The sequence below is a fragment of the Boleophthalmus pectinirostris genome, unplaced genomic scaffold, assembly GCF_026225935.1.
Source record: "Boleophthalmus pectinirostris isolate CB_2022bp ecotype Guang Dong unplaced genomic scaffold, ASM2622593v1 HiC_scaffold_16, whole genome shotgun sequence".
Lineage (NCBI taxonomy): Eukaryota > Metazoa > Chordata > Actinopteri > Gobiiformes > Gobiidae > Boleophthalmus > Boleophthalmus pectinirostris.
This window is the reverse complement of record NW_026571095.1, coordinates 27,534,522-27,559,713: the sequence shown is the minus strand read 5'-3', so window position 1 is coordinate 27,559,713 and position 25,192 is coordinate 27,534,522. Positions and strand designations below refer to the sequence as shown.

Sequence of the window (25,192 nt, the reverse complement as noted above, 5' to 3'; positions counted from 1 at the left end):
CAAGTGTCACTGTGGTTTCACTCACCTTGCAATACACATCTACAATGAATAAATGCAAGAAAAGTGACATAGTGCACCTTTAATTTCAATGCCATCCAAAAAACCATCATAATTATCGCTACAACTTAACATATAAAAACAGTTTTTGTTCAACTTTGTCTTGTTTTGTTGGATTTAAAGTGGAACTAAACACCTAAACTCCACCTACAATAACATTTCAAACTTAAAAACGCATTTTTTGACGAGAGAACTGCAAATCAACGTAGTTTGCGCTTAAATTACCTACCACAAAATGCCAAGAAACAGTAGATAACCCGATTCAAACACAATTTACGCAATTTAATATCGAAGAAAAACGTGGATTTCGTGTTTAGTTCCACTTTAAATCTAAATGTACTCTTACTTTTCCTGTGTACTAACCCTGTGGCCTATAACTTTGCCTTGCTCATTGTTTTAAATCTACTTTTAAATGCTTTTATTTTGAAATGATGAAAAACTGTTACTTGTATTATTAGGCCTGGTTCATCGGTTTGGCTTGTGGTAAAAGAAGACACTTGTGGTATTTATAACTTTGTGGCATTCTTTGACTAATGAGATGCTATTAAAAAGACATTTATATTTATTACGTCTGTGTGTTGTGTGTTTTCCTTCATCTGTTTCCATTAGGAGACGTCACAGAGATAGTCTAATATTGTTATGCACTGGCTCTATACAATTTTAGCTCATTAAATGTTTGTGTAATTTGTCACTGATTACTAAATTTGACATAAAATGCAATCCAGATTTTGTTTCATTCTCATGTTTAACGCACAAATCCTGCATATTTTGACTCAGTTCTTCTCTGAAATGGAAAACACTTGTTCCACCTTGTGATGTCATATGGTAATACAGGAAGTGCTCCACTGTGTTTTTAAACTCCATGTGCTTTCACTAGAATTATTTGGATAATTTCAGCCCTGGAATTGCCAATCTCTGCTGAATGAAAGGAAAAAGGTAGGTGTGTTTTTGACCTCGGTAAAAGGAGCTTTAAACTACACACATTAAATCAATATTATAGTATATATATGTTATACTGTAAACACATGATATTATACATATAGACACATTATACACAGTGTTGGGAAGGGTACTTTTAAAATGTATTCCCCTACAGATTACAGATTACATACCCGAAAATGTAGTTTGTAACGTAATCCATTAAATTACTTAACGTGAGTAACGTAATCTGAATACTTTGGATTACTTGATATTGTCGTGCTTTTGAAAACAACATGAATGTAACAACCACATCCTGAAAATTCTTGTTTGTTCTCTTCAAATTTTCTGTTGAACTGTTTACTGTAGAGAAGCAAAGACCAGGAAATCTTAACATGAGATATTTGTTTTATCTGCTAAAAGAAAATAAAAAGCCCTGTCTTTACTTAAGCATTTAAAAAATATTATTGATAGAGAAATTATTTCTATATGAGATCACTGCTGCCTTAAATTATGTCCACCCTACTGTTAGTGTCATATTGTCTAGACCAGGTTTAGTCCTGGTTTAGTCCTGCTTTTAGACCTGGTTCAGTCCTGGTTTAGTCCTGGTGTAGTCCTGGTTTAGTCCTGGTGTAGTCCTGGTTTAGTCCTGGTTTAGTCCTGGTTTAGTCCTGGTTTAGTCCTAGTTTAGCCCAAAATGTGAAAACAGGAAAATACCGCAGTCTAATCCATTTATTTCAACAAAGTAACTGTAATCCAATTACCACTCACTGAAACAGTAACTGTAACTGAATATAGTTACTCATAAATTGTACTCTGATTACGTAATCCCAGTTACATGTAATCCGTTACTCCCCAACACTGAATATACATATATTAGATTATACACACCTTAGGAGAGTCTCCACGTGAAAATCAGGGAATTTACTAATCTAATATTATATAATAAGTATAAACAATGCATACATACATACTTACATACATTACACATTATAGTATATACATAGTACATTATACACACATACACACACAAAGTGAATTGTAATTTAAGTCAGCTATACCGTTCAGCTAAATGTTTCACTCTACCGGTAAGGAAAAAAATAATTACACAACTTGTACTACCCATAATTGACTATGCTGATATTATCTATCAAAATACATCTGACTGTCACCTACGTCCTCTGTATGTCACCTTCAACAGTTTGTGTAGATTCATCTTGCAATGTCCATATCTCACTCACCATTGTATTCTGTATGAAACTCTGGATTGGTTACCTCCTAATGCAAGAATGCACTTTCACTGGTTTCAGTTCATCTTTAAATGCATTTTTCTGTTCTGTCCATCTTACCTTCAACAATACTTTGTTCCATTTTCATTACCATACTCTCTCAGACAATTAGACCATCCTTCCTTTGTAGTACCTCGGACCTCCAGAGTCATTGGACGAAGAGCGTTCAGCGTCAAAGCACCATCAGACTGGAATAATTTGCCAAACTCTCTGCGCTCCACATCATCATTCCATATCTTTAAGAAAGACTTATTCATTCATCTTAAAACACAATGTGACTGCTTTTAGTGAGGGATCTGTTTGGTTGTTATATTAATGTTTCTCTATGTTTATGTTTAATGTCTGTGTCTATGTATTTTGTCTTATCGTTTTGTGTTTCTGTTTATTAGATATGTTGTTTTGTTTTTGTATTGTTTTGTTTTGCTTGTTTGTATTTTTGCGACTTGTTGTATTCTTTGGATGATAAGGATCCCCCTCAAAAACGAGGTGACTTACCTCAAGGGGCTTTTCCTTAATAAAATAAATGTACATTACATATTATTTTGTTAATTACAGACTTGCTTCTAAGTCTAAGTCATCTGTGTGTTTAAGTTACACTCACTTATACACACAATAGTTCCCTTTAATCAAAAAATATTAATTAAATTTACTCAAAAAGCAACTTGACATAATTAAGTTAGTAGAACTGTTTCTAAAACTTTGAGTATACACAGCTTAATCTAATTAATTACTTTGAACATTCGGGTTTACAGGGAGCTGTTAACTTGAAAACTACCTGCATGACATCACAAGGGGACGCAGAGTATTTTGAGTTCACTGGAATGAGTTTTGTGTAACACAGAATCTTTAATGGCTTTTGTGCTTTTCCATTTTCTAAACTATCAATGTTTTTCAGTGTATATTTAGTCTGCAGCCCTACAAATGTAACTTTTGAATATTTTCTTTGAGGTTTTTTTATGATCCTTGTGTTATTTTTATTTATTTGTAACGGGACAGCACATATTAGTGAACATTAAAAGTGTAAATATGTATGTCGTTTTTGGATCTAAATTGATGTTTACCTTTGAGTGTCTATACTTGGGAGATGTTAATGTCCAGAATTGAGGAAATGATGATAAAAAGTTATTAGCAATCCTACTTGTAGCAAGCAAAAAAGCCATTACAAGAAAATGGCTGAGGGTGGATCCTCCATCAATAGAGGAGTGGATAGAAATAGTCTTTGAAATTTGTGTGATGGAAAAGCTGTCTTTCACCCCCCGGAACCAAAGGGACTTATTTTATGAAACATGGACGAAATGGACCGAGTATGTGAAACCTATCAGATCGGACTTTATCTGAAAACTGATAGTATAAACACATTTTGATTGATATTTCATTGAACGATTGTAATGGCACTCTTCTCTTCTGTTTGTTTTTTGTTTTATTTTGTTTTGTATAATTGAAAAAATATATATAAAAAATAAAAATTGTAAATATGTAAAGATTATAGCCAGCATGGCCAATTTTCATCTTCAGTCCCTTGGCAGGTTGATGTAAAAAAATGTAAAATCATCTACAGGACAAGGAAAAGTACAGCGACAATCACACCAAAGTACATAACACCAGCACACTCACTGTACACACAATTTCAAACAGTTCATTTGGAGTTCAAAGACAAGAGTTTAAGAGTTAAACCAAGAGTTAAACCAACAACCCTGGTTAAACATGGTGACATATTTGGGCATTGAACAACCACTGTTTTAAAGCTTTATAAAATGCTGACAGTGTTGAAAGTTCTCGTATATTAGCACACCAAACATGGTCAAACAACAGGAATCCTAACTACTTTTTGAAACTAGGCAATTTCATCTAAATCAGGGGTCCTTAACCTTTTCAGTTTTTTTTCTGAACAAAGTAACCTGGGGCTCTATCTCATGTTAAAACCATTATGTTGTAAGGCAAGGCAAGTTTATTTGTATAGCACAATTCATACACAAAGTAATTCAAAGTGCTTTACAGAATAAGAAAAACATTAAAATCACAGTAAAAACAAATCAAAACATATATAGTCATTATAAAATTAAAGATTAAAATTTAAAAAGAGAGACATTAATTACATTACAACTTAAAGAGAAGAGTGCGGAATAAAAAACTTACTTATTGTGGGGGACCCAAGGAGGTGGTCCCGGCCCTGTGGTTAAGAATCACTGATCTAAAACACAAAATTCTCACGTCATTTTCATGCATTTACTGCTCTGTCCATGTCAGAAATCCTTTTGTCAGCTCATAGCATGTTCTGAGTCTGTTTATAGACCCGTTACCAACTATTTTGCAGCCTGAGAATACACAATATTAGTTTTACTTACAGTACGGTACACAACACAAATGTCTGTCTGCAGGGAGAATTTTTCCAGTGGTTTTAACTTTGTATTACCACTGAATCGTGCAGGTACATAATTGTTAAGGTCGATAAATGTTACCGCTTTATTTTTTTGAAAGTCCTTCGTGTTATATCCTATAAAGTTGTCTGTACAAGTCTCTTAAGGCTGTGGGTATGGTGGGTTACACTTGTTGTTGTTAAATTTTTGTTTTTCCCCTGGTTCTGTCTTCCCTTCCGCTTTGTGTTTGTGTGTCTGGACCTGAACGGAAACTCTGGAACCACCCTCACCTGTAGTCCCACCCGCTACACACCTGCTGCTGATCTGTCAACCTACAAACCTCTCCAGTATTAAAGAACAGCTCAATCATCCACACCTCTCCAGATCCAGTTTATCCCACGCAGTAAAACTTTTGGCTCCAGTTTGTCTCTCCAAGTTCTTAGTTTGCCTTGTTCTTCTTTTTTCCTCAGACCCGGTTTTTGCACTCTGCCTCCTGGACTCTCACTCCCTCTGACCCAGCTCCCACCAACCTGCAAATTTTATGTAATTAATAAATTCTGTTATTCTTTTTAAACTTTTTTGTCTGCCTTATTGATCCGCCAGTATTTACAACAGTTGTATTTTCTTGATGTCTTCCTTGTTTACAAAACAACTCTCTCTCTCTCTCTCTCTCTCTCTCTCTCTCTCTCTCTCTCTCTCTCTCTCTCTGCGTTCAGTTTTATTAAAACCCCGGTGCGCTGATCAAATGCGCTCCACTGAAACAATAGAAGTACACTACAGAACTCAACATAATGTAATAATGAATTATTAATTAAATAAATGCAAAGTAATATAAATTAATTATCAAAATTATATACAAAATAATAATTACCCAAATTAATGTTAATAAAAATGAAATAATACGTGAAATAATATGTGTCAAATAAATCAAAGGTTACGCTAGAAGTCAATAAATTAGTTTCACTTGTCACTTTTCTTTCCAAACGTTTAAAGTGGTCTACTGTTACATCGAATCGGTTTCTCATCTAACCTCTGGTCAAAGTTAAATTTAATGTTAAAGTTTAAGTAAATTCTTCCTAAACAAGGTGAACGGGGAGCGGCACGTCCGTGCGTCGGTGTCATAGCAACGCGCGGTTTAAATCGGTCTGTTTTCACTTGAACGCTCGAGTGGGATTCTTAACCTGAAACTCTGCTGCTGGTAAAATATGTTTTTAGAGTTCTTAAAACAAATATTTGTTTAAAGAAAATACACTAAAAGTATCAGCACACTTTCTAATCCTAATTTGTTAACTCTTTTCAAGGTTTGCAATTGGAACTCTGCCTTCAACTCAGCCATGGGCCGCCGTGGTGAACACCTGACCTTCTTGGACCATCTTGGAGGTAAAATAAGTCACTGAAATATTCGTGAATAGAGATAAAATTAACGAAATGCTACAGGTTATCAACAGTTTCTACTCGGCCAATGTTAGGGTCACATGGTACCATAGGTCGAAGCTTATGAAACTGAATCATTTGAGAGGTTATGACTTTCAGTCGACGATTTCTTAATGTAGTTGAAAAATACAAAGTCAAAGGGGCCTATTTTTCTTGGTATGGGTGCAAAGTAACAGGTTATCAAAGCATTTTCTAGAGAATTGGCTTATTTTAGTTTGTAGACGTCGAAATTCATCCGCAAAAAAAGATGGCGCACAGCCAAAGATTCTACACTAGAATATTTGCAGAGATGTAGATTTTATATTGAAAGTGATCATGTTATGAGGTTTTGGTTGAGTTTTACTTGAGTTTTAGGGATGAATGGGATTACTGAGGTGCACTGCACACTGTCAGATGCACTATAGATTTGAGCAAGAGAAGCCAGACAGACCTCTCTGTTTAGAGTCTTGTACAAAAACTCTAGGCCTGTATTTAGACCTAAAACCTTGTTGGTATAGTAAGTCTATATTTCAGGATGTGAGCCAAGGAAAAAGGAGGTATAGGCTACTAAATTGCACTGACTAGCAGCTCTTGTCTTTCTCTGTTTTTATAATTAGGCTGTGTAGAATCACTTGTGTGTAAAAGTCTACACAACAGCAGGAAAACCTTTGTAAGGAGCAAGTTGTTAATGTTATAAAATGTTGCAGCGCCTCACGACGTGTGGTTTCCTCCTGTTGTGGACGTCCCGCCAGACGAGGGCGACGCAGGTGTGGCGGAGGTAAGTATGCCTTTTGGTTTTGCGCGTCTCTTTCCGTTTTGGACAGAGGAGGTGCAAGGACAAGAGGAAGAGGACGATGAAGAGGAAGTGGGAGTGGGCTGGAGGGCTGAAGAGGAAGAGGACTGGAGCGAAGACAAGGAGGAGGACTGGAGCGAAGAAGAGGAGGAGGACTGGAGCGAAGAAGAGGAGGAGAACTCTGGCTACATCACTTTCTCCGAAGAAGACAGCGACGAAGATACGGACGTGGAGGCGGAAGAGGACGACCAGGTTTTCCCTCCAGAGGAGTTTTGGGCCGGCTGGCGCCAGAGGGCTCCTCCTGCTCAAGCTGTGGAAGTGGTGGGTCATCGAGCAGAGAGCCCTTCTCCTCCGTCCAGTGGCATCTTTGAAGAGGAGCGTCGCCCGTCTTCTCTCGCTGCTGTCCCCCCTGCGCCCTCCTGCAGTCCTGCTGCTTGCCTTCCCCCTGTGGGCCCTGCTCTGGACGTCCTGCCTCTCGGTGGATCCAAGCGCCACAGGGATGAAGGTGAGGATGAAGAGGGAGACCCCAGCTCCAAGAGGCTGCGTCTTTCCTCGTCTGAAGACCGCTCCCAAGGCCCTGCGCCCTCCTCATCTTCTGGGACGACTCTGAGCCTCCCGTGGTACTTCCGCCCCCTGCTCCAAGACCCTGAGTCGGACGATGACTGAATTCAGTCTCTGAGACTCTGGGCTTGGTCACATCATATCGGCAACATTTACCACCTTCAACACCGCCGATTTAATCTCATGTACATAGTTTTTCAATTTATTATCTTAGCTGTGTGTTAAGTAGTAATAGACAGTGTGTTCCAAAATATTTTTTCGTCTTCTGTGTGAGAGAAAGCAAGGAATAGTATGTAGGATTTGTAAAATCTTGAAATTCTGAAAAGTCTTAAAATCCAAAAAAAAAAAAAGTTAAAACCTGATCAGTAAGTAAATAGTGATAGATAAACCAAATTTACGATGCAGTGTCACAAACGTCCTGCATAGTACGCCTTGCATTCTACTCTGGGCATAGGTGGTGTCGTAGTAGTGGGGTCGCTGGTGCGATTCCCGCTTGTTTGCTGTGTTTGTGTGTTGAAAGAGAAGGAATATTATGTAGGAACGTAACAGACACAGCACAAATAAATTCTGTAAATCTCCTCAGTGACTAAATTCTAATTGAGAAAAAAGACAGTCTGATAGTTATGTGTCGTTTCCTGCATAGTACGCCTTGCCTTGTGTTTACTTTGAGCTGGTTCCACTCTGGCCATAGGAGGGTTAACTACTCAACTTATTAATATTACTTTTTAAAATAACTTAATTCATTTTAAGTATAACTTAATTCATTTTAAATATAACTACAATTAAATCCTTCACTGGAGGAAATATTTCCCTGTCTTCGTTAGGAGACTTGTATTTGTCCACTCATTCAGCAGTTGGTCAGACACTTTTTTGTTTTTTTGTTTTGTTTTTTTTGTTTTTTTTTTTCAGTAATTTGTAAAATGTGGAGGCTTGGGTTTGTTCATTAACTTGTCGGCTGTCGGGACACTCCCTACTTCTCCTGTTTAAGTTGTTGTTTTATGATTGTTTTGTACTACAAGTAGTATACAAATGAACAAATGTATACTATATTGTAACGTTACACTCCTGTAAACAGTCTCTGTGGAGATTGTATTTTTATTTTATAATGATTTGTAAGATGTGGAGACTTGGATTTGTTCAATCACTAGAGAATTAGTGGGACACCCAGTTCCTCTCTTTTTTTTCTTTTGTTGTTTTTTTAATTTTTTTTTTCAGGAATTGTAATTTAAGGTTAATATGTAGATTTAGCACAATATGGTATTTATAACTAAACCGTTTACACTACATGTGTATCAGTGTTATCGTGTCTATTCTGTAAAGTATTTAAACTGATTTGTAATGTTACACTCCTGTGAACAGTCTCTGTGGAGATTGTATTTTTATTTTTATTTTATAATGATTTGTAAGATGTAGAGACTTGTATTTGTCCACTCACTAGAGAATTAGTGGGACACTCAGTTTCTCTCTTTTTTTTTTTTTTTTTTTTTTTCAGTAATTTGTAAAATGTGGAGGCTTGGGTTTGTTCACTAACTTGTCGGCTGGTGGGACACTCCCTACTTCTCCCGTTTAAGTTGAATTTTAATTGTGTTTACATGATACAACACTGTACTTGCTTCTTTGCACAGCGTATCAGTTTGCAAAAGCCTCTGTTTTTCAGGATGGTTGTTCATTTAAAGGAGGGCCTAAACCAAAGTGCATCTTTATAGTATTTGTGGATTAATCCCACAGAAGGAGTGTAGATGCGCTCTTAATACTTTCTTCCTAGTTCCATAAAAAGGGCTTTAATTGGGGGGCAGGCCGCTGTGTAAGTTTGTCCAGAAATGTGTTTGAGTCGTATCCACCGTGTCCCTGGTGAGTAAAGATCAATACTAAGGTAATATTTTTATTAATTGCTAAAGACTGTTGTTTGCTTTTAATAGAAAGGTGCGTCTCTGTTGGAACTATCCCTGGAGTCATCCACAAAATGCAGTGAACCACCACCAGAGGGAGCCCTGATTCTAACGTCAGAACACAAGGTATTGTGAGAAATGAGACAAATAATAATGAAATAATGATAAATAATGTTTTTTTTTAACTTTTATTGCAATTTTAGGATCCATAATCATCGTCATCTCTGCTAAGAGGTCTACAGCTACAATGACAGATGATCCACAGACCTCTGTAAGTTCTTATTTGAAAGTACAGTTTAAATCTGTGTGGTAAAGTAGAATATACAGTTACACTGAACTTGTGTTTTAGGATCCAAAAACATTCCTGGAGTGTGGCCCATCAGATGCTGTCGCCCATATGAGAGGAAGAGGTGAACGAGGCCTGGTCCAATAAGAGACTCGGGCCAACACAAGGGAGAAGGCCTTCAGTCTGTGTAATCTGCTGTGACTCTGAAGTTCAGTCTAATCAAAACTAAAGCACCACTCCTGATGAAGATCTCCAGAGGAACGAGAACCTCCAACAGTGGTGAGAGAAAAGAACCTATACTAAATGTTTGCGAGTTTTACAACAAGATTTTGACTCTATGATCCCTGTTATATTGTGACTGCAGGTGCTGAGGGGCATTGGACCTGTGAATTTAATGGAGGAACAAAAAGAAACAAATGTTTTTTGGAGGACTTAGAAACAAGTGATGAAGCTCATCAAAAGACTGCACGCCTAGAGAAAAAGGACAGTGACGATGAGACAGACTACAGGAACGATGTGGGACATCTGGCCTCATGGTGACAACCAAGGAGATTATTGTGGACTTCAACAAAAATGGGCAAGACAACCACCAAACTCTGTGTCGGCACTGAGGTAGCAGAGAGGGTGATCGTGACTGAGGACCTGTCCTGAGACATTCACACTGCCTCCGCTCCGGGGAAAGCCCAACAACGCCTTTACTACTTGAGGAAACTGAGGAGCGCCAACATCCCCAGTCCAGTGATGGTGAACTACTACAACTGTGCCATCAGAAGTGTTCTGACATCTGGATTTTTAGTGTGGTTCTCTGCTGCTCTAAGGCCCATCTACAGGCTCTCCAGCGGGTGGTAAAAACAGAGGGGAAAATCACTGGGGCGCCTCTCCCGCAGATCAGTAGCATCTACGCCACTCGCGGTCTGCCTGACCGACACCACTCTGCCCATCACCTTTTCCACCTGCTGCTCTCAAGTACAAAGTACAGGTCCATAGAGTCCAGAACAACCAGACTGACCAACAGCCTGTATCCCTCGGCTGTGAGGATGCTGAACAGTGCCCCTTTCCCCTCTTGGCCTTTCTCCCTTGGACAATAAGCACATCCACCAATAAAATATTGAACTGGACTTTGCATTGTTGCATTATTACAAATGTGCTGCACTGAATGTCCTTATTGTGCAAATGTTTACACTGGAGTTATTTAAGGGGTTATTGGGTGGGGTCTTGCACCTGTAGTATTGCACTTTACATCCAAACTATGCAGTGTTTGAAGCTCGTATTAACGTATTTTTGTTGTTTTCTCTGACAATGACAAAAAAATCTCTTGAATCTGAAATAAATAAAGATAATCATCTAAATCTTTCCTTATTGTCCAGTATATTAATAGTGTATTTATGATATTAGTTATTTGATACTACATGGCTAGTGGGAATATGCTAAGGCTGCAACTAACGATTACTTTGGCAATTGATTCATCTTGCCATATTTCTTTTGATTAATCATTTAGTTGTCAGTAGGCCCCTGAACATGAGATTTTTACAACATTTTACCCAGAGAAAGCTGCTTGAGGTCATTCTGATGGGCTATATTTACAGACTGATTGAAAATGACAGTTGGATGATGTGTCTGTGTGTTTCATCTTGTGGTGCCTCGCTGCGGGGGGTGGCACAGAATACGGGCATCACGCTAAACCTGTTTTTGTTGTTTTATTACGAAGCTGTGCACGGGTTTAATCACAGCGGAGGGGGCGTGTCCGGACCTCGTGAGCCAAACGTACAAGTGTTTCCACTAATGCTGCGTCGTCTGTTTGTGGTTCAGCCAATTTCTCCCCTGGTCTTTTAAACAACAGGCTAATTACGAAGTATCAGGATTTCGATGATTAGTTGCTGGATCTTACTGACTAGTCGTGGTGAATGATCGGGACATGCGCAGCGGAGCGTGCCATCCCCGCTCCCTCAGAAAACACGGGGTGTTCTGCTGCTGCCCGTGAGGCTTCTGCGCATGCGCCTGGTACCGAATCACAGGCGTCGAGGCTCGGAGTGTCTGCGGTGACTGCAGATCTTCCATGTCAGGTCTGAGGAGCGAGGAGCCCGGGAGAAGGACCAGTGACAAGCGGCAACACCTGCAGAGCTCGGCGCTCATCTGTGGAGCGGAGAGCGGGGGATGGAGCGGAGCTGATCCGGCTCATCACTGACACTGCGCCGGTGCCACCTGCCTCCGTCTGCTCCGTGTCTGCGGCGCTCAGCCTGAACGCGCCCAGGATGGAGTAGGGCAGCCTCCGCAGGATGCGCTCAAGCTCAAAGCAACAGCGACAGAAGAGGAAGGTAAAGCGGAAGAAACGTGTGTTCAGTGTTTGTCCCCGAGCGGCGAGGCGGACCCACAGCCCGGATCCGTTCCCCGCTGCCGGTGTCAGAGCCGGAGCTTGTGCCGGTTTGTGATGGAGAGCTCGGGTGGCTCGGAGAGAGCGCACGGGCCGCAGCTCGAGAAGAAGCGGCTCAATAGAGCACCGTCCCCGGCCAGACCCTTCATCAAAGACGTTCACTCGCGCTCCACCAAATCCTCACTCGTGCCCAAGTCTCCAAAACTGACCAAACAGTCTCCTGCGGTGCCACTTGCGCATCCGAGCCGTAACTCCCGACGCACGGCTACTGCGGCCAAAGACAAGCCTCCTGCCGCAAAAACTGCCCCCAGAACCCCAGCCAAGAAGAGCCCCAAGGCCTGCCCCAAACCAGAGCCCACCAGCCCGGTCCTACTCGCAGTCCAGAAGGTCAAGCACGCGCATGGATCCCCTATCCGCGTGCCCACAGGGGCTGATAACGTCCGCGTGGCCGCAGCAGCGGGCAGCAGCTCGGACCTGTCGGACTGCTCGGCGCCGGAGTCTGGCACCGGCTCCAGTGACCGGGACAATCCACAGGCGCGCGCCCCCGCTGTGGGCTCCGGAGCCCCTATCCCTCCTCGCGCTGAGCCGCCCGGTGCCAGGAGCATGCCCCAGCCCGACAAAGCCTCCCCGGCCCCCAAAGAGGCCCCCGAGGAGGAGCTGCTGCGGGAGATAGAGGATCTGCGCTCCGAGAACGACTACCTCAAGGTACAGCAGCCCGTGACAGCGCGATCAACAGTGTTGTAGTGCAGGAACAGGTCTGAGGCAGGGAAAGTACTTTACTGTGGGTACCAATGCTGCAGCAGTTCAATACATGTAGCCTATCACTACCATACTACTACTGCTACTACTACTGCCAGTACGAGTATTATTACTACTAATACTGCTATTACTACTACAGCTGCTATTGCTACAACTGCTACTACTACTCCTTCGGCAGAGTTTGTGTGTAATGTCCTCTCACAGGGACAGTAGTAACCTTGAGCCCTGTACAGCTCCATTGCAGTGTGACTGTGCAGATCACGGGTGAGTGTGCTGTCCCGCTGTCATACGCGCTCCAGCCCTGCTCCCTGCCCTCTGCTCCAACCTCCCATTGACTCAATCCTATTGATGCTACTTTCATTTACTCAGCGCGTCCTTGGTCCCTTTATACCCACGTAAACCCCCTCTCCTCTGCCCCCTCACTGAGTTAAGGGCCACATATGTCGGCTGTTTCCTACGGGACAGTGATGGAGGGAAGCAGGCGTTATGAAAACACACTGTCATCCACCTGCAGGCCCATACACAATATCACTTAAAGGTACAGTCACTTTGTGGGGGAAAATAAAACGTTAAATGGAAATTAAAACCATACTTGGGAACATACTCCACAGAGAGAAATGTTTTATGCCATACTGTGGAATAAATTAACTAATTTTGTGGTACTGTAAAGCAAGGGTGTCAAACTCAAATTCACAGAGGGTTAAAATTAAAAACTGGTAATAAGTTGTGGACCAAACTAAATATTTATTGAAAAATTTCTGCAACATGTTTTCAGTTCTTTCGAGATATGTAATGTTAAACTTTTTCTTATTAAAATAAATGTTTAATAATAGTTTTGATTAAACACTGAATCTAGAACAAACATAATATAAAATAATAACAAAATTTTAGGCTACGTATATATGATGACGGTCTGAACAGAAAACGCAAAAGTGATATCGCGCCTTCACTTTTTATTCCGCGTTTAGACGATCATTTTTGGGAGGAAATCTGCGTGCGTACGGTGAAGCAAAAGTGTGTGGAATTCGACTGGGTATACATGCCAGGCGGCTCGGTGGTGACGCTAGGTGATGATGTATGTGATGTAAACGTGTACGTGACGTGAGCAGATCTGACCAGAGTTTTGCGTCTTGGGCAGTGTAGACGGAAACACTACAGTGGAGTGTATTCAACTTTTCCACTCTGAAGGGTGGTTTCAGATTTTTGCGTTTTTAAGTCCCAAAAACGCCGTCACCGTCTAAATGAAAGGCACGTCTGATCAAATATTTTGCCATTTTTACCTGCAAGCGTTCTCATGTAAACAGGTTCTTAAATAAATAATGTCTCTATAGCCTATCTGTAGCCGGCGGGCCAGCTCTAAAACATATTTGCAGGTCAAATATAATTATATCATGGGCCAAATTTGACCCCGGGGCCTGAGTCTGACGTGTCTGCTATGAAGGAATTGAAAAGTATTGATTTTCATGCAATCAATGTCAAGTTTATTTTTTTTTATCCAATTTTAAACTATTTTTTTTCTGTGCACCATAGACATTTTTATATCAGTTACAGCTGAAGTAGAGCGAAAATAATGATAGCCTTTATATGCCAAGGTTAAATAATTTTAAGTAAGTACAGGCGTTTCAATACATACATACAAACAGACTGATATTGCAAGCTTTGGTGGAGACATTATCAGCATGAAACCAGCTGATAGGTTACTTTATTAACAGATGAATTATATGATATTGTTGACTTTTTGTATGATGCACACTACAAAAAACAAACAGCACATCTTTATGAGAAAGGGTAAAATGGGATAAGAAGTTGTGTATATGTTTTATGAATTCTTTCCAAAAACACACCGAGTCTGGGCAGGTCCAAAATAAGTGAGAGGTGGTTATATTTTTCAGTTCACAAAATGTACAGTTTGTGTCCATTGTCCTTCTAAGATGATTCTTTAACGGATAACAGCGATGTAGAAGTTTGTAGCAGATTTCCCTTTGCTTGTTGGTGATGAGATATTTGTGAGGTCATGTCCAAACATTTTTCCATGGAATGTTGTCAGTAGAGTCTGGCTGCTAACAGCGCACGAGTAGGGCTCCGTTTTGGATTTGCACATGTGGTGATAGTCGCTCTTTTTCCGCAGCGACTCATTATATAGTAAGTTTAATTGAAGATGAAGCCAAGTAAGTTCCTTTTGAAAAGTTTTTTAAAGTTTGGTGCAGTGTCTCAAGCCACCATCTTCGGGTGCTGGCCCTGTCACTCTGTTGCTGCCAATGACATAACAGCAGAACATCTAATAAACAAAATGTGAACCAAAACGTGTAAAATTAATACAACTGAGCTTGGAAAAATATCGGAATAAATTTATATTTTTGTTAGATATTTTGTTAATTAAAATAAAATGGCAAATATTGGTCGGGACAATTTTTTCTTCCTCAAATATTGGTCCTGACATGTCGCCACCGTCCCTATGCAAACCTACGCCCTTGAGTATTACATGGTATCGGATCACTGGTATCATCCATCACATCTACTTAATAGTATTATTATAATCTACTTTATCCATGGTACAACTGCAGAAATATTATGTTACAGCGTACTCGAAACTCAGTGCTGATTCCAATACCACGATGATGATAAAAAGTACTTTATTTAGACCATAGAATGTGATTTTCAACATTAAATCATAATACTTTCGTTTATATTTCCATGTGGTCTTATATCTGTGTAATCCCTCAGTGGTCCATGGGCGTATACTAGTCTCTGTGCTCTTATACTTGTTCTGAAACGGCTCAAGATCATTCTAAAACTATTCAGGAAAGGTAAATTTTTCATTTAATCGTCTATAGTATTTGTGTCTCTTTGATCGGATACAGCTCTGGTTTGACCCCGTTGTCGTAGATGGTACGGGGGCGTTCCCATGTACTCCTCCCCCCACCCCCATCCTCGCTCGCCTTCTGCCCAGACACCAGATCACCGGCTGGGGCTCTCCCTCGCCCCTCACCCCTCTGATGTGGTGCCCCGTGTCTGGAAGCGTGGAGCTCAGGGCACCCCATTAAGCCGTCACTGATTTGATCTCGTTGCGTAATAAGATAAGAGGTGACTGTGCTGCAAAAGAGAAGAGTCATTTTTGTACTTGATTTAATGTTATTTATTTATTTATTTTCAACGTTAAAGGTGTGCTGTGTAACTTTTTTTTTTGTTTAACTCTTTCTCCCTCAGACGCCGACTAGGAACAACCCATACATGTATTACTGGGACTACCCATAGAGCATAACTGCATAAAAGAAAACAGACTTCCACGAGTGATTATAAATGATTTTCACACTCACTAACTTAATAGAAAGACAGACATATTAGGTATCTCTGGAAACCTTAGACCAGGCATGTCCAAACTATGGCCCGGGGGCCAAATGCGGCCCTCAGACAAATTTTTCTTGGTCCTCAGGCTTCTAGGTGAATTGTCCCAAATTACCTTGCATCAATTAAAAAATATTTTTTACCGCAAGTTTTTTGAAAATCTACCTTGATAATGCTGATATTTAATAATTAGTGTTTGGTTTTAAGGATTTTAGCATGAAAAAAGACTGATGGTTCATTTTAACATGTAAAACACACACATATTTCAATTATTCCCTGTATTGAGCTCCAGTCTAGGGCCCCCGATCGGCCCTCTGCTTTGTCTGTGTTTAGATATAGGGCCCTTGATGAAAAAAGTTTGGACACCCCTGCCTTAGACTCTGAACTCTTCATTTATGGATGTTTAAATGCGATTCATCTCATTTATAGGTTTATAACAGCTCACTGAAAATTAGAGTTTACCTCGTCAGGTGCAAAATTGAAAACAAAAAACTACATTCAGCATCTGATATATGCATGTTTTGAGTACTATATTCATAAAAAATTTAAAAATATATTTGTCAAAGGTTTAAACAGATTTCACCAGAAACAGTATAAAAATCACTTTCTCCAAAGGTATCCATAAAATATGTCCGCTCCTCATTATTTGTAAAACTGCGCGCCGCAATCTTTCCATCGCACGTGCTTCTTGTTGTGTTTATTCCAAAAGCTACAATCGTCACAACTTCGATTAACTTCATAAAAAAAAATCTGCGAAAACGTATCCTTGAATCCTATTGGTCAGCCAAGAATGAGTTGTAGTGACCCCCACCGATCGCAGCCTCCGTTACCGGTGCCGTTTCTAATGGTCGTCAAATTACGTCTTTAGTGATACAGCGGAGGTATCAAAACACGTCATTAAGGACACAAGGGGGTCGTCAAATGTCGTCTTCATGGGGAAAGAGTTAAGGGTTCGTTACCTGCTTGTATCTATGGATATATCATTGCTTTGTTTAGAATGTGCCACAGTATGACATTAAATAGGTCTGCCTTACATTTATTTAATTACAGGTGGTAGAAAAACATGTATTCTGACTGTGAGCGGGGTCGTCTCTCCACAGATCTGACCTGTAACTTGTAACTAGTTTCGATACTAGTTTTAGTATTGAATGATGTCTGATTTTTGATACTTTTGTAGGTAAAAGAGTCCACACATGTTTAAAAATGGTACAAAAATAGATATTTATTTAAAAGCAAGGTGCAAAAAAAAAAGTTGTGGCCGCATGGTAGAGAGGAGAGAGTAAAGGCAGTCTCCAGCAGCCAGCTTTTAAAGGTGGTATGCCACGCCCACAACCAGGTGCCGCTCGTTGGATTGGTCCTCCCACTTTGGAATCTGGAAGGGAGGGGGGAGAGAGCCAGCAACAGCGCACACACACGCACCCACAAAATACAAACCCAACCTGGGGTCGTAACAGTTGCAAAAGAGAAGTCATTTTTGTACACAGAAATAATCTATAACAAAAGTGAAGGGGGTCTGCTACATGCTTGTCTCTGTGGAGATGTTAAAACTTTGGAATGTTCCACAGAATGGCATGAAAATGATCTATTATTTATTTAATGACAAGTGTATTTATTCTGAAAAATACATTGATAAACATTAGGGGTGTAACAATAACTAAAATATTGTGATATCGTATCGTCAAAAGTCTCTCAATAATATCATCGGCAATCACAATAAATTGAATCACAAGTTTCAAACAAAGGGAACTACATCAACCATAATCCTTTGCTCTGTTTTGGTGCAAACTACATGAAGAAATAGCAGTTCTAAGCACTTTTAAGTCTTAGTTCTTTGAATTAAGTCTTCTCTCGTTAGCCTGATTCATCAGACGGTTTCACTTCGTGGAAACCGTTTGACCTCGCAGCATTAGGATTCGTTCCCTTGACGGTAGGCAGGTATTTTTTTTTATTTAACCAATTGCAGCTATTTGGTCGGGACGTATGTAATGCGTCATTATCGGGGGGCTAACTGGTATAATAAGCTTTTCCCAAATCCCGTAGGAACAAGAGCAATAACGTCTTTCCCCTTAATAAAATTCACCAAACATTCTCTTTGTTCCGGCTTTAAATCCTCGATCTCGGGAATCGTTGACAACACAGAACTGATTGGCTGGTGCCCGAACTTGCACTTCCAGGGTTCTTGCAAACCGTCTAGTGTATTTTGATTCCTGACCTAGTCGTTGGAGAGAAATGAAATTGAACGGAGGCAATAGATGGCGCCGGTTTGGCTATTGTCAAGGCATTTTAAGATGAAAAAGTAGCATATTCACAATTTTGTAAACCTCTACAAAATATTGCAATAAATATCATACCGTGAGATTTCAATATCGTTACATCAAAGTATCAAAAGTCAAATTCTAATCAATATTAAAACGATCAAAACTAGATACTCATTTGAGCAGGTATTGATACTAAAAAAGTCACATTCAAAGGACAGAAACGAACCTTTCCTAAATAGTTTTAGAATGATTTTAAGCTGTATCAGAACAAGTATAAGAGCACACAAACTAGTATACGCCCATTTACCACTGAGGGTTTACACAGATATAAAACCACATGGAAATATAAAAGAAAGTACTACTACTTAATGCTGAAAATTGCATTCTATTGTCTAAATATGTGTGTTTTTTATTATCATTGTGGTATCTGAGTTTCAAGTCTATTCCTTAGTATCGAAATGGAGTTTGCAATTCTAGCATCGTCACAATACTATTTCAGTTTTAATAAAGAGCTTAATCAAAAGTAGCTACTCTTTAAAGGTGCACTGTGTAACTTTTTGATTGGGGGTCCGTTACCTGCTTGTTTCTATGGATATGTCAATGCTCTACTTTACATTCATTCAATTACAGGTGGTTTTATAGCTCAAAAATACCTAGAAAATACCTATAAAAACTGGTACTCTGACTCAGTGGGGTCGTCTCTTCCACAGATCTAACCTGTAACTTGGTCTGGTTTGGTCTCCATGGAGATAGAGAGGTTGAATAAGTTACACAACGCATTTTTAAATCACTCTAACCCCACATTTTGATTCAGTAGCAGCACCGTTCTCACACTATCTTCCGTCAGAACAAAAGGCTAAGAAACAGTGACCCTTCGTGCTGATGTAAACCTATAGAAGGATGTATTCTACCTTTCCCATAATCCTCTGCTCCTGTGATTACATGGACTCTTCACCGCTGACGTAACATCAAACTAAGCATCTTATCTCTTGGATCGCATTCATATTTACTTCTAAAACAGCCTAGGATTCAGGGCTGTCTGTTTATTTAGCGCACACTTCTTCATTCACTCCATAATTACGAACATTTCAGGTGTTGTGAGGGACTGGTTTTCGATTTTGGGAGATTTTCAGACCCAAAATCCTAATGAGTGAAAGTAATAAAGTCTGTCTACATCTCCAAAGCTCAAAATGCTCTGTTCAATTTTGTGTTGTTGGAAGAACTCAGCCTAAAAATGCAGGGTTTGTGTGTTTAAAATGTGAAATAAAACACAACTCCAGGTATGTTTGTGATGAGAAAACAACAAAATGGTGTAATCTGGGCACTTTCAGCTGTGTTTTGTTTACATAATTGCATTTATTTCTATTCTCATATATTTTTTACAGTGTTTAGCTACATTTTCAATAAAAGATGAGGATTTCTGTACCACGTGGACACTTTTACAGTCACCTAACGTGTGCTGAGCTGAGTAAAATCTGCGTGTGAAATCAGTTTGTGCAGTGTTTTTCTCTTGGGAGTGGGGAGGGGGTCTGCTGCCGGCACCTGGAGTAAAACAAAGATAGAGTGAGGGGTAGGGCGGTAATTAATGAAAAGTTAATCTGAGCTCGTTAGGGGGAGCACGGAGCTGTTGTCATGCGCAGAGGCAGAGGAAAAGAGCTCGCGTTTCAATCAATACACAGGCAGGACCGAGGCACAAAGCATTCTGGGAGACATGGCAAACTGCAGCCACCTGTCAGCAGGCTCTGGGGTTTAAAATGTAAATGAAATCTGTGAATATAATTCCAAAATTTAATGTTGGAGGAGATTTTGAATGTTTTTTTTTCATTTAACTAGTCATCTGATTATTTCTAGAGGACCTTGCTTTTGTTACAATGCTTCAATATATGACATTAAACTACGTGATCATTTTGAATTGAATGAATGAATCTTAGAGTTTATTTCAATATGGGTGATTTTATTGCTTTACTGTGCGCTTGGTCACCTCTCCACAGATCTGACGTGTAACTTGGACCGGTGGCACCTTGTCTACATGTAGTTTAATGGTCCACTGTGTAACTTTTCTGCTCGTCTCTACGGTTATGTTATTGCATTACCTGGAATGGTCCACAGTGTGTTTTTATACCTGAAAACTACCGTAAAAACATCCATTATTTCAATGAGCGGGTCCACTTTTCCACAGATCTGACCTGTAACTTGGCCTGGTGACATCCCCTGATTGGTTCCATGGAAATAGTTAAATTAAATGCCATACTGTAGAACATTCCAGAAAAAAAATAACATTAAGTAAAGCAGTTGGTGGACCCTCTACCAGAAAAGTTACACAGTGCACCTGAAATGTCATATAATGAAGTGTCGGGAAAGCAATAACATTTAAGCAATTTGCACTTAAAACATATAATGAATGGCAAGGGATTCAAATGGTTCTGACTAAGACTGACTTCCGAGGACTTTTTTGGTTCATAAAATCAAACTGAAATATTTAAAGATACCATCTGTAGATAGATATACCAGTAGGTGGCTGATACGAAACCTGTTCCCCCTCACCTGTCCTGTTCAGACTCACCTCTGCACTCTGCTCTTCTTCTGTCAGTCCAAAGCCGGCACACTGTCAGACTAACCTATTTCACACCAGACTGATATGTGTGTTACTCTGAAGTGAATTCTCCACATTATGTATCTGTAATGGCTCTACCGAAAGAGATCAGAAAGCCTGGGGCATCATAATGACAAGACGAACAAATTGAGTTGAGAGAAAAGCATCTTCCCTTTCCACAAATGCACAAAGCACTTCCCCTCTGCTCATTCTACACAAACAAAATAGTCTGTGTTTTGGATAAAATACAGAAAATACTATACTAAAACTCACAAATATCGCAAGAATCCATCTTGTAGGGCAAGGTCACTATCAGACTGCAGTGATATACTAACTTGTAGATTGCATCTGGTGTTATGTGACAGTACAGATAGCAGCTTTAACTGATCATATTTTATTTTAAATAACAGCTTTTCTTCCTCTGACATCGTGTGTTTTACTCTAGACAGCACATGTGTCCTTAGGCAAGACACTGAACACACATTGCATAGTATGAATGTGGAGCATGAGAGAGGGATGATGTTGGTGCAGATTGGCAGCCTTGCTTCTGCTAGTCTGTCCCAGGGCAGTTGTGGCTACAGAAGTAGTTTAGCACCAGCAAGTGTGGAGTGAATGATGACTAAAATCCAACACTGTGAGAGGTTTCAACCAGCCTGTAAAGCAGTAATGTGTTCGGATCATATCATCAGTGTTCTGTTGTGTTCTCCAGGATGAAGTGGACGAGCTTCGCGCTGAGATGGAGGAGATCAGAGATAATTACCTGGAGGAGGAGGTGTACCAGGTGCAGGAGCTGCGCCGAGAGCTGGACCGCTCCAATAAGAACTGTCGTATCCTGCAGTACAGACTCCGCAAGGCCGAGCAGAAGAGTCTGAGGGTGGCACAGACCGGCCATGTGGATGGAGAACTGCTCAGGAGTCTGGAGCAGGACCTCAAGGTAACAGCAGCATATATCAGTCACTACATGAACATGCCCCCAGATACTGATGGCACACATACAGCAATCAGACGGCACACAACAGTCTCATTCTGATTCATGTTCTGGTTGTTCTTGTGTGTTTTTGTGGTGCAGGTGGCTAAAGATGTGTCCGTGCGCCTTCACAATGAGTTGGAGGCGGTGGAGGAGAAGAGGAGCCGAGCGGAGGACGAGAACGAAGCCCTGAGACAGAAGATCATAGAGGTGGAGATCTCCAAGCAGGCTCTGACCAACGAGCTGGACCGGACCAAAGAGGTGAGGGGCGATATCAGTATACATGTGTGTGTGGAAATACAGTAGCAAGATGGTGATAAGGGTCTTATCAGTATACATGTGTTTGAGGAAATACAGTAGGAAGATAACGGCGAGAGTCTATCAGTGTACCTATGTATGTGTTTAAATACAGTATCAAGATGGCGGAAAGGTTTATCAATGTACCTATGTGTGTGGAAATACAGTAGCAAGATGGTGACAACGGTCCATCAATGTTTGTGGGGAAATACAGTAGCAAGATGGCGGAGAGGTTTATCAATGTACATATGCATGTGGAAATACAGTAGCAAGATGGCGACGAGAGTCTATTGCTGTAACAGTGTGTTGGATAGATACAGCAGCAAGATGGCGGCTTGACAGCTGAAAGGAAGTTTTAGTTTTAGGATCTGATTGTAAATAAGAATCATTTAGTTCAGTGTCCTTAATTGGCATTTTTGGCTGTACCCGGGTTGAGATCTAGACTTGTTGTGCCTTTTAGCAAGACACTTCACTCAGCTGGCTTAGTATGAATGTGGTGTTGTGTGAGTGTTGGTGGTGGGCTTTCATATTGTGATTCCCTGCTTCTCTGTTTAATGCAGCTCAATGAAAAACAGACACATACAAGTATTTCCACCACCCTCTCCTCTTATTGGTCAGCCTCTGTCATGCTCTGAGTGAGTGACAGGTGGATATAACCAATCAGCAGACAGTAGACAGCCTTAGTTACCTTCTTGAAGACTGTAGAAAAGAAACAAGAAAATATATGAATGTTGTTAAATCGAAATTAGGACCAGGTATCACTAAGAATCTGCCGATACAATACAATACAATATTAGGGTGGTCCAGATTCTTCTAGATTAGAACCCTGGACTTGGTTCCATATCTGTGCAAAATATCTGCGTCCAAATTTTATGCAGATTAATTCATATTTAGAAGTTGCTCAAGACATTTGAAAATTGCCCTATACTATAACACAGCGAAACTAATAAATAAGACTTTTTTGAATAATTTGTCATTTTATTCTGCAAACACAAACTGAAACGTGCATAAAAATTACTTATAAATTCCATAAAGTCCATAAAAACTTACTTGAAAATGAAATATTAGTCAATTTCCAGGAAAATTCATGCAGCTTGAGCAACCTCTAAAGTATCTTCTTTTTCTTCCAAATTTCTTCTTAAATCATCTTTTGGTGCTAAAACTTAATGCAGGGTTCTACTTGAGGTTATCTGAAACTATATTTTTTATCATTCTTTGATGGAACTCCCTACAATACACTGGGGGTGTAACAATATCCAAATCTCTTGGTACGATATTTTCACGATATATATCTCATGGTACGATATTTATTGTGATATTTTGTGGAGACTAACAAAACTGTTAATATGCTACTTTTTCCTCTTAAAATACCTTGACAAGACTTAATCTAAAGAACTAAGACTTAAAAGTGCTTAGAACTGTTATTTCTTCTTGTAGTCTGCACTGAAATGGAGCAAAGGATCATTGTCTATGTAGTTCTCTCTTTTTAGTGGCACTGAGGGCAATTGGTTGGGGGGCCCCTCCAGGTTTGGGGGCCCTAGGCAACCACCTACTTTTGCCTAATGGTAGCGCCGCCTCTGATCTCACGGTACGATATTTATTGCGATATTTTGTAGAGGCTTACAAAACTGTTAATATGCTACTTTTTCCTCTTAAAATGCATTGACAAGACTTAATCCAAAGATTTAAAAGTGCTTAGAAATGTTATTTTTTCATGTAGTTTGCCCCTAAACGACGCAAAGGATCATGGTCTATGTAGTTCCCTCTACACTGACCATGATACTTTTTTAGCTACTTCCGCATCATAACTCTTAATTCAAGCAAAGAGACTTGTAATTTGATATATTGTGATGGTCCACGATATTATTGTGAGAACTTTGACGATACGATATCATGATATTTTTGTTATTGTTACATCCTTACAATACACACCTCGATACATAGGCCACGATACGATACATATCTCGATACAGTGAGCTTTTGATTTAATATGATTCGATGCAATATATTTCAAATCGATTTGGTACAGTTCGATAAAAAATAAAGGCTAAATCATGGCTGTGACGCTAAAAGTCTTTGTCAAACCACTATTTTTGCAAAGTTAATATAAAAAACGCCCATTTTAAGCCTCAAAACAGGGAATATGTCAGATACGCTGCTTAAAACAAGTGTCCTTTCTCTCAAAAAGCAACAAAACAAAACAAAACAATAACATAAAATAAGCCAAAATAATACTGTTGGCGATATATCGATACAGCAGCCCACGATATCGACACTGTATCATCACATTCAACTATACGATATATTGATATTTGGATATTTTTGCACACCCTTGATTGAAATTCTGATCTGGCTCCAAGAAAATCGTGATATGAATGTTTTAGCGCGTCGCTCGCTTAGTTACAGGTGTAGAAAACCACGAGCTTGTGGAGTGAATGAATAATGACGACACTGGAGCGCTTTGAGAGCTTGTCAATATTTCCTATAAAGTGTGAGACTATGAATCACTATTTCTTCTTGTCAGAGAAAATGATGTGGGATTTAGACGGGGTCAAGGTCGTGGAAAACATGCGGCACAAATTTCTGCTCCTTGCTGTTTTTTTTTTTTTACCATTGCACCATCTGTGCCCTCTGGGGTTTGTCCTTGAGCTGAATTCTAATACTTTGCTCTGAACTGAGGCAAATTGGAAAGGTGTTTTTTTTTTTTCCCCACAAACTTTATTTGTTTAACTTTATTTGTGCTTGAAAGTCCTGCTGAGAGTCAGACCTCTTATACTGTGGAGTATTTTTAATGTTTTAGGTTGTTAAAAACTAATTAATTGTCTTAATATAATTCATTTAAACTGAAAACACTGTGATGTTGTTAAGTAGCAACAGGAAATATGTGTTTTTAAACTCCATACACCTTCACTAGAATCATTTGGATCAGAGGTGGGACTTGCAATTCGTGACTTGGACTCGAGTCAGACTTGAGTCACTATTTTTAGGACTTGAGACTTGACTTGATAAAATGGACTAAGGCTTGGGACTCGACTTGGA

At 39.9% G+C, this 25,192-nt stretch overlaps 2 protein-coding genes and 1 long non-coding RNA gene across 3 annotated transcripts in view; all 3 read left to right on the top strand.

Moving 5' to 3' along the window:
* The first annotated feature begins 5,011 nt into the window (after positions 1–5,011).
* LOC129408240 (histone H3.v1-like) lies at positions 5,012–7,493 on the top strand. Its single transcript, XM_055151367.1, has 3 exons — positions 5,012–5,164; positions 5,923–6,001; positions 6,742–7,493. The coding sequence occupies exons 2-3, from the start codon at positions 5,956–5,958 to the stop codon at positions 7,491–7,493; spliced, it is 798 nt and encodes a 265-aa protein (XP_055007342.1). The 5' UTR covers positions 5,012–5,164; positions 5,923–5,955.
* Positions 7,494–8,883: 1,390 nt separating this feature from the next.
* Positions 8,884–9,819, top strand: LOC129408431 (uncharacterized). Its single transcript, XR_008631933.1, has 3 exons — positions 8,884–9,403; positions 9,481–9,548; positions 9,627–9,819. It is a non-coding gene; the product is annotated as an uncharacterized LOC129408431 (long non-coding RNA).
* A 2,172-nt stretch (positions 9,820–11,991) lies between these two features.
* The window catches only part of LOC110174907 (microtubule cross-linking factor 1), a 114,536-nt gene continuing 101,335 nt past the window's right edge, over positions 11,992–25,192 (top strand). Inside the window, 3 exon segments of the mRNA XM_055151366.1 lie at positions 11,992–12,639; positions 21,599–21,823; positions 21,959–22,117. Of these exon segments, the coding sequence (XP_055007341.1) occupies positions 11,992–12,639; positions 21,599–21,823; positions 21,959–22,117 (1,032 nt within the window).

Bases quoted from the DNA above. Each gene is read 5' to 3' on its own strand.
- LOC129408240 (XM_055151367.1), top strand. From the start codon at position 5,956: ATGGGCCGCCGTGGTGAACACCTGACCTTCTTGGACCATCTTGGAG. The intron at 6,002-6,741 runs GTAAAATAAGTC...AAAATGTTGCAG, and splicing joins CTTCTTGGACCATCTTGGAG to CGCCTCACGACGTGTGGTTT.